At 51.8% G+C, this 9,667-nt stretch overlaps 1 protein-coding gene across 2 annotated transcripts in view; it reads right to left on the reverse strand.

The window, feature by feature from the left end:
- Nucleotides 1-9,667, reverse strand: part of MLLT1 (MLLT1 super elongation complex subunit) — a 67,705-nt gene that overhangs the window by 53,360 nt on the left and 4,678 nt on the right. For both annotated transcript variants that reach the window (XM_032394674.1, XM_032394673.1), the window contains exon 2: nt 4,569-4,749. In XM_032394674.1, the coding sequence (XP_032250565.1) occupies nt 4,569-4,749 (181 nt within the window). The remainder of the gene's footprint in view (nt 1-4,568; nt 4,750-9,667) is intronic.

The following is a 9,667-nucleotide window of genomic DNA, read 5'->3' on the forward strand; positions in this document are numbered from 1 at the left end:
AACTGTGGAAGGAGCTGAGATGCCCTTCAACAGACGAATGGATAAAGAAGATGTGGTCCATATATACAATGGAATATTACTCAGCCATCAGAAAGGATGAATACCCAATTTTTGTATCAACATGGATGGAACTGGAGAAGATTATGCTAAGTGAAATAAGTCAAGCAGAGAAAGACAATTATCATATGGTTTCACTTATCTGTGGAACATAAGGAATAGCATGGAGGACATTAGGAGAAGGAAGGGAAAAAGGAAGAGGGGGGAATCAGAGGGGGAGATGAACCGTGAGAGACTATGAACTCTGGGAATCAAACTGAGGGTTTTGGGGGGTGGGGGGATGGGTGAGCCCAGTGATGGGTATCAAGGAGGTCACGTATTGCATGGAGCACTGGGTGTTATACGCAAACAATGAATCATGGAACACTACATCAAAAACTAATGATGTACTGCATGGTGACTAACATAACAAAAATAAACAAATAAAATAAAATACATTAATTTAGACACTGGCAAAAAAACCCCACAACAGACAGATACAATTGTTTCTATTTTACATATGAAAAGATTTAAGCATATAGGATTTAAGTAAGAAGCATCCCAGAAAGAAAAAAGAGAAAATAAAAAGAAATTGTCAAAGAAGTAGAAGAAAACTTTTCAGAGTTAAAAATGAAGGACACCAAACGTCCAACATTAAGAACAACAAAAAAGACCCCAGAAACAATGCTATAAAAAACATCCTAAATGCTTCTAGAGAAAAGCAAGCAAACAAACAAAACAGGTCATCTGCAATAGCATCAGAACCCAATAGCATCGGACTCCTCGGAAGAGGATGAAGCAGTATTTTAAAAGTTCTCAGTGATCACAAGTCTCAAACTAAAATATTATACCCAACCAAACTATCAGTCGAGTGTGAGAACAGATTAATGGCATTCTCCAATGCACTAGGAGTCAGAGTTTATTTCCCACATGCCTCTCTTCGAAATCGCTTAAGCAATTAGTCTCTTGGGACATTACTTTAGAAATTACTCCAGTAAAACAACAAGCCAAAACACAGGGTAATAAATAAATCCCCCCAGGAGAACAATAAAGTCCCAGGGTAGCGGCTAAAAAGGTGGCCTTGACAGCTGCCAGTCCTAATTAGAGAATTCTGAAAGATAAAGAGAACCAGAATGAAATATCCAGGAGGGGAAAAAAACTCCACCAAATAAAGGAAATGATGGAGAGGATGTGAAAAAAGTGAAGTTCTTTGGATATCAAAGAACAACACAAGGGGGAAAAAGGAGAGAAGCAAATTATTCAAAGTTATAGCCCAAACATGAGGCAAAGTAAACAGGGCGAAATTTTAATCAAGAATGACAGAAAGGACCCACCTGACCTTGACATGACCTTGAGCGTTCTCCTTTGGGTGGCCCAGAGCTCAGAGGATGAATGAAATCCTGGCAACATGACCCGCCCAACAGGGAACAGAATCAACAGAACAGTTGGTTTCCAACTTCTAGAATTAATCCCTAATCTGGGAGCAGAAGTGTAGCCCCCAAAAGGAGGGGTGTAAGGCTCAAGGAAAGGCAGGGGTGCTCAGGTCCTTCTCTTCCCAGGTGGAAAGTCAGAAAGCACGGACAAAAGTTGACAGGGCTGGAGAATCCATTTGTTCATTCAATAAATATTTAGTAAGCACCTACTGTATTCTTTCAGCACTGAGGTCACAGCAGCAAACTGCATATAGCAAGACATACATCTCTCGGGGGAGGAGGGAAGATGGACAAGATAATAACATGTGTAATTTGTTAAGATGGGGCTAAAAAGGGAAAAAAACAAAAACAAAAACAAAAAAACCAGCAAAAGGCTACGAAGCATGTAGCATGTGGGTGGCTGAGCAAAGAAACCGTGAGTTAGACCCAGCAGCCAGAGGTCTTCCTCCAAGGATGACGGGAGCCACTGTGGAGGATCCAAAAGGTGAGCAGGTTTGTCTCCTCATTCAAAGTCACAAAGACAACCACTGAAAACGAATCACTTACTTACAAAACTTGTTAAGAGATGCTGGAGGAAGGGCTGGAATTTAGCATAGAGCTGGTAAGTTAAAAACATTGTTTTAATTTGGAAAATCAGAAGGTAGCAAATTTGCTTCTACTACTTTTAAGATGTTCGGGAATGGGGCGCCTGGGTGGCTCAGTCGTTAAGCGTCTGCCTTCGGCTCAGGTCATGATCCCAGGGTCCTGGGATCGAGCCCCACATCGGGCTCCCTGCTCGGCAGTGAGCCTGCTTCTCCCTCTCCCACTCCCCCTGCTTGTGTTCCGTCTTTCGCTGTGTCTCTCTCTGTCAAATAAATAAATGAAATCTTTTTAAGATGTTCAGGAAGGAGAAATCCAGAAAGGGCTCAAGTGCCCCGGGGCAGCATGGCCAGTGTGAGACAGAAAGGAAAACTTCCCGTCCTGCACACTTCTGTTGGGTTTGTAGGAGCACGTATTTGATTGAAAAAATGCTTTTTAAGTAGATCATGTGTAATTTCAGAGAGCCCTGTGTGAAATTCACACTCTCTTTAACCTGATCCATGTCTCGTTGACAACCGGCAAGATGAGTGTGGTCAACACGGCCACGTTCACGATGTGATACATTTGGTGCAGCTGCTCCCCGAGCTCGGGCATCCACGCTCACTGACAGACTTCGCAAGCAGCACGCTTCAGCTACTGATCACACCTCTGCCCCCGAACTGACGCCTTCAGAGAGTGTGCCCCGCGCATCACCCCATTTCCCAAGTACCTGGAACTCAGCAGGTGCCGCCTCCCTGCGACCACCACGGGCTACTGGGCCTCTCTGAACCTCAGTGACCACATCTGCCTTGAGGGATTCTGGGAGGCCCCACGTGGCAGGGTTGTCACGAGCATGGCACAGAGCAAGTGCATGATAAACGCAGACTGCCATTCGTGTCGCTTCTGGTGCCCAGGGGGACACAAAGGTGAAATAAACAGCTTAAAGGTGGATGGAAACATCCCACCGGGGCCACCCCAGAGAGAAGGGGAGAGGACGGGGGAGGGCAACGGTGAAGAACTGGAGAGGAAGCTGCCTAAGGAGCTCGGAGGGCCCAGCCCAGGAGGACAGCACCGACAGCAAGCAGGAACACCCGAGGGAAGGGGCGTGCGGGTGCTGATAACAAGCGGGCGCTGCCCCAGGCCGGTGGGCAGACCCGGCTTTAAAGCACAGGCCGTGCAGCGAGCCCTCTTGAGCCTGTCTCCCATCGGTCAGGGCGCTGTGGGGAGACTGCACGGGGACCCCGAACGGGAAGAGAGCTTAGCAGGAAGTGCCCGGTAAGCACCATGGACTTATTCCTGAAGGTGCTTGATAGACATGTGCTATTGTAGTAACCGAGCTGCTTTCCTCCAGGATGCTCAAGAAAAGAAGGAAAAGGAGACCAGGAAAGGAGAAATGAGGGAAAGGAATAGCTGAAAGCCGATGGAAGAAACCAGAAGAAAAACAAATGGCTACCACACCGCTAGGAATCTCCAGTTGCCTTCCCTTGTGAACCACAACTTTCTGCATGTGTAACAGAAGTCATTTCCCCACTAGAGCACAAGCCACTTGCTGGCACAGGCCCAGGCCCCCAGGGGATCCCACGCCGTGCTCCTGCTTCAGCCTGAGGCCATCCACGCTTGCTCACGCTCAGCCCCCATGGGCCCCTGCACTTGGGGCAGAGGGCTCAGCAGTGGCTCTCCCCACCCTGCAGTACTTTTCCAGCAAAAAAGTCCTTCTCTCCTTTATCAACACATCCGTTCAAGAAATTATTTACTGGACCCCTGTGACTGACGTGCCACACTTCACCCGGGGGGACTCAATGATGAGAAGAGCAGACACGGCACCGGGCCCACAGAGCTAAGGAGACGGTCACCAACTTCAACCCAAATTCCCTAGGCAGTGCTCTCCGACCGCCCCCCCATAAGCTGGGTAAGTTCCCATCTCTCGGCCCCCTCAGACTACTGGGCCACAGGTAATCGAGATCTGTGCAGAATACATGAATGAGGCGTTTCCTTCTGCTCCACAAACAGCAGTCTGAGGGGTGGTACAGGGAAGGAAGACACACAAAACAAGATAGCAATGAAATGAGAACCCTTTATGCTTTTTGCCCCAAATATCAGAAATTCTTAAAATGGCATCTCTCATCAAATGTAGGCCCAATAAGCAATTTCCTGATTACTCACCAGGTGGGAGTAAGTCGCCCTTCCCACCCACTGGCCACTGGCTACGTTCTCTGCATGCTTCTCAGAGCCCAGGTCTAAACAATGATACAAGACACAGTCACCACGTCCTTGGGGTTTTCCCTACAATGATCTCATGAGCTGAAGGAGAAGCAGAGAGGAGGGAGGAGGACCATCTTATTTTAAAGTCAGAAAGGGCCGCATCCTGTCTGGGTACCTTCCCTCCAGCATGGAGAGGAGTGCAAGCCAGAAGCTCAGAGTGTGGGCCCCGTTGCTCCCAAGGAGAGGGAGGAAACAAGCCTTTCAAGGAGTGATGACACATGGATTATGTCACAACACTCGGTCCCTGCAGGGCTGCCCCACCAGGCTGGAGGCACTCACCACGCTTGGGCTTGGGGAAGCTGTCGTGCAGCCGGAAGACCACTTTCTCCACGAAGTGCTGGATTTCACATTGCTCAGGGCCACGGACAAACACCATCCAATCGTGGGTGAACCCCTCTGTGGTGGGCTTCTTGCGCAGTTGGGCGCGGTGTCCCAGCTCTAACTTGACCTGGACAGTGCACTGGAGGGAGAAAGACGCCGGCACGGGTCAGTGAAAAGCCCAGAGCAGGGGACCACAAGCCTTCCCACCCTATCGTCTACAGAGCATGGTGAACGCTGGCCACGGGAAAAGACAAGACTCTTGAGCACTGCCATGGGATTCTCAACTCACAACGAGGGCACAAAGAGCCTTACGGTGGACGAGGCACCATGCGAGCTGCTTGGCAGGCCCACTAGAGGCCCTGCTGTTTCCTCCCGTCCTCATCCTCATCCACCATCTCAGCCAACCTCCCTGCTGTTCCTCCAACAAGCCCTGCTCATTCCTATCTCGGGGCCTCTGCACCTGCGGTTCCCCGTCTCAGGTGCTCTTTCCCTAGGCCTTTCCAAGGCTGGCTCCTTCCTATCACTGAAGTCTCGGCTTGAATGTCACCTCCCCTGGGAAGACCCCCTGGCCACGCAATCTGAAGGCACCCACCACCACCCCGGTCACTCTGTGTCACATCCTATGTTCTTAGCATCTGTCACTGCTGGAACTCCTCGGCTCACAATCTGTTATTGGCCCTGCTCGGATGTCGGACTCTTGGGGGGGGCTCCTTGTCCTGAGCTGGAATCCTCACCAAGAGCTCCTGAATACATCTCCCAGTGTGACCTACAGTGCAGTTCCTTCATTTTACAGATGAGGAAACCAAGAGCCCGGGACTGAGCTGCTAAGCAGCACACCGTCAGCTGGTAGGGAGCAGGGCCCGGATTCAAGCACAGGTGTGTCCCCCGAGGGCCTGCTTCCGGGGCCCCTCTGCCATCTTGCCTCCCTGGTCAAGTCACCCAAGCTCCTTGATGAAAGCGTGTTCCCTCTGCTCTGTCCCGTGGGATGCCTCTGGAGAACAGAGACCCTTTGGGTCACCTGAGTCCACACAAACACTGGCTTTCAGTTTTAAGGGCAGAATAGTGGTTCACAGTGCAAATGGAGGGGCCAGGATGAAGCCACCTGGGGGACGGGTCCCAGGTGGACCTGCAGCCCCGGCAGCCAGGCTCCCTTCCTTACGCACGTATGTGACTCTGTGCTTGAAATGTGAGGGAGCTCGTGCCAGTTCCACTCCACTGAACACAAAGCCACAAAACGTTTACAACTAGGTGGGCCAAAACCACCGACAGGGAACCCACTGTAAACATCCACTCTAGTCTGTAAGATCCTCCCCAGGCTTCTCATAGATACGGCCTGACACCTAGTATCAAATGCAAGAATGCCACAAAGAAAGCAGAGGCCAAGCGGACACTTGTTTCTAAGTGCTGAGACAGCCAAGAGCATGTTATTGGGTGGCGTGCAACCCACACTTACCCAGCAAAGCCCCCCCTCCGCCCCCGTGCCCCCTCTAGGGAACCACCCTCCCCGCCGCCCACCAGAGACCTCCTGCTCTGTACTTTGGAACCCCTTTCTCCCCAGCTGACCTTGCGTGTCCTCCTGCCTCTTCTATGATTCCCAGTCCCCGCTCCCCCAGGAGCAGATTGCCGCACTAGCGTCCTCCCTCCCTCCTCGCTCTCTCGGTCACTGCCAGGAAAGCAGGACAGACACAAATGATCGCTCTGCCGGTGCAGCTTTCCATGGCTCGCCACTCCCTCAGAATAAAGTCCAAACGCCTCAGCACACCTCCCGCCTCCCACCTGTGTGTTTCCTCAAGTCCAAGATGCTCATCGTTTTTCACTTTTTAAGCTTTTTGAAGTCAGAGTGTGTCTTGCCATCCACGTGTAGGTTTTACGTGTTGAGGTATGCGCACAGGTGCACACACACAAAAACATGAGCCATCCCCAAGCTGGTGGCATGCCTTAGAGGCTCCGCAGTGGTCTGGGTACAGCACCCACTTCATCCCCCCCCCCCCTTGGCTGCTCACTGCTGCCTCCTCAGGGACCACATCTAGCTCATCCTTTATTTCCGTCTTGGAACCACCATATACGAGGCATCAATAATACAAGATAATTTAAACTAGAGAGCCTTCCTAGATCAGCAAATTCTAAGTGGTGATTTCCAAGAGGGAAGGGCCAATAAGGACACTGATAAGGAGAGGGGGGTCCCAGTGTATGGAAGAGCTGCTGGGAGGCTCTGCGCACTTAGCGAGCCAACTGTAAACCACAGAGTAGGAGGTCCCCCAGCACGGGATCGCAGTCACTGTGGGGCTCCACGGGGAAAAGAGCAGGGGTTTGCTGGGTCCGGGGCCACTGGAAGGCCGGGTGGGGGTTGGGATGGAGCATTTAGATTCCCCACAGCAGAACTGACAGCCAATTGTAAGCAGATGATGGATGCAAGGAAACAGTATCTGAGTAAAAATTCCCCGGCAATTGTGTACAGTTTAGGCTGAAGGCAGAAAAGGACAGACAGACAAACAACAAGCCCGCTAGGAGGCAACCAGAGGGAGGGGCTGGAAAAGGAGATTTAGCCGAGTCTGAAATGGGAGAACTGGCAGGACTTAAGAGTGGATGGAGGGGCGCCTGAGTGGCTCAGTCCGTAGAGCATGCAGCTCTTGATCTCAGAGCCGTGAGTTCGAGCTCCCCCCTTAAAAAAAAAAAAAAAAAAAGACCGGATAGAAGAGAGACAAGGAAGCTCAAGCCCAAGATCCAGGACACTGGGACGCTGCCGATGCCATGTGGTGGCAGGGTGTGGGGAGGGGACAGGCGACAGGATACTCAAGGGGGAAACACCACACAAAAAGCTAGAAACGAGGGAGCAAACGTCTGGATAAACAGGTAATGCTCAAATCAACCCAAGCATCCATGTGCAGAGCACGGCACATGGTCCCCGTTCAACATAAATGAGCCCGACCAGTACTTACATTACCCCGAGCGGACTGGAACCCCCAGATGCCCTTACACACAGGACAGAAACTCTGCCTTCACACTGAGAAATCGGGAGATGTTCCCTGGACCGCTGGGAGGGTTACAGGTGAACTAACTACATATGATCATAACCATACGCCGGCAGACGACTCTGACTTTTGGTTCTTGGGCGTTAACTCACACGTCCTGAGAGGTCTCCTCAGAGTGGGCTATTCACCAAGCCGGCTGCCTTCTCAGCAGTTCTGATTAGCTGGGGCTCCTACCCAGGGCACACCAGGGGCAGGGCAGTTATTGTGAAAGAATGGAAGACCACAGTTCCATCGGAGAGGGAGAGAACGAAGCGCCAAGAAACTGCCCCAGAGGCCAAAGTAAACAGGAAGGTTGTGAAGCAGCGCTGGGTGATCTCTGCAGCTGGCAGACCATGCCCAAAGCTCTGCCCGGGCAGCATCTATGCCCCCGGGGCTGGCGCCAACTCAGCCTGGACCCCCCCCCCCCCCCCCCGCCTTGAGGGGCCGAAGACAGCGTATGCTGGTGCACTACCAAGAGGAATGCCCCCCCACCAAATGCTGGAATCTTTCAAGAAATAAAGATGGTGGAGTCACACGGATTCTGAGCCCACTGTCTTGGAAAAGAAACCACTAATTCAGTAAGACATTCAAGCTACTTGAGCTGGAGACAGGCGAGAAACTGAGCCCTCCCCAGCTACTCTGACTTGTCAAGTCATGATAATTTATTAGCACAACTAAGCCAATTCCACCTTCAAGGGTTCTGCCCCCCTCCTGCCTTAATCCACCTGGACTCCTTCCCCATGCAGCAGAACCAAAGAATTGAAGTGAATCAGTTAGCTCTTTCTCCAGGAAGGGTGCCTGGCTTTATAAAGAGGTTAACTGCCAGTTAGTTAAGCTCTCAACTGTCTCGGAAGGAATGCATCTCACTTGTCCTGCCTGCTGCTTGGAGGCACTCTGCTCAACCTCCAAGTGGGTGGCTGGAAGTAGCCCCAGGGACCCGGCCTCAGTGCCTCAGTGATATCCCAGAACCCTGGGAACCACTTTGCCACCCACTCCCCCCACAAAAGCTGGGAACAAAGGGGGAACATTCCACACCTGCCCCGGAAAGAGTTCACTATTTTACTTCTGGGATATCATCTGGAAGACCCTCAAATGGAGATGGAGCAGCTCCAGGGCTCTGAGGGTAATCGGAGACAGTTAGGCTTGGGCTGAGGGCCTTTAGCCATGCACTGCTCTCTCCAGATCAACTGGAACCCAAGGGTGGTAATCCTAAGTCCTGCAAGCCAGGCAAATAGACCCTGGAGGGCACTTCTTCACTGAACAGTAGAGATCCCCCCAAATGTGGACTCATAGTGAGCCAGCCTCCTTCCAACAGCTCCGCTGCTTCTAAGGCCTTTCCTCATCGGATTCTTCCCATGTCCCATGAACCCTGCCCTCGGCCTGGGCCCCCAAAGGCAGGTCTTTAACAACGAGTTTATCTGTAAGAGTTCCCCTGATTTCCTCGTGGGAATTCTCTTCAACAGATGCCCTTTCCCCTAGGAATTCATACTTTACCAAGTGGTATAATTATGCCTGGAGTTTGGCTACTGTATCCAATTCCCTCAGATACAACAATTCCCTCCCCTCCCAGGAGGAGAGAACACCGAAGAGCCTTTTCCCCTCATCGGCCTAGATTGACCGTGCCAAGTCCAACTGGGTCTGGCACGGCTGCTGGCAACATGGTCCACACATACACAAGTGGGAGAAGGTGCTGGTCCCACAGAGCGATAACAACACAATACCAAATAAAACACTCTTTGCAGAACTTTCTCCCCGCCAGACCCGGCTGGAGGCTCTCAAGAGCAGTCACTGGATCAGAACATGAGAAAGATGGGAACATGATGGATATCCCTCAGTGACAATCCTCTCAAGCAAAAGACTGCCCACCGAGAGGTGGGGACAGAGCCAAGGGGCCTCTCACAACCCCTGCACGAGGCCTTGGTCTTCTAACCAGTGACACACGGCGGGGGGGGGGGGGGGGGGGGGGGGGGCGCGCCGGCCGCTGATCCCGTCCCCGGCCCGATGAGCCTCACGGTGAGGTGCCAGGACGAAACGCGAAAAAAGGCG

The sequence above is a fragment of the Phoca vitulina genome, unplaced genomic scaffold, assembly GCF_004348235.1.
Source record: "Phoca vitulina isolate PV1807 unplaced genomic scaffold, GSC_HSeal_1.0 scaffold81, whole genome shotgun sequence".
Classification (NCBI taxonomy): domain Eukaryota; kingdom Metazoa; phylum Chordata; class Mammalia; order Carnivora; family Phocidae; genus Phoca; species Phoca vitulina.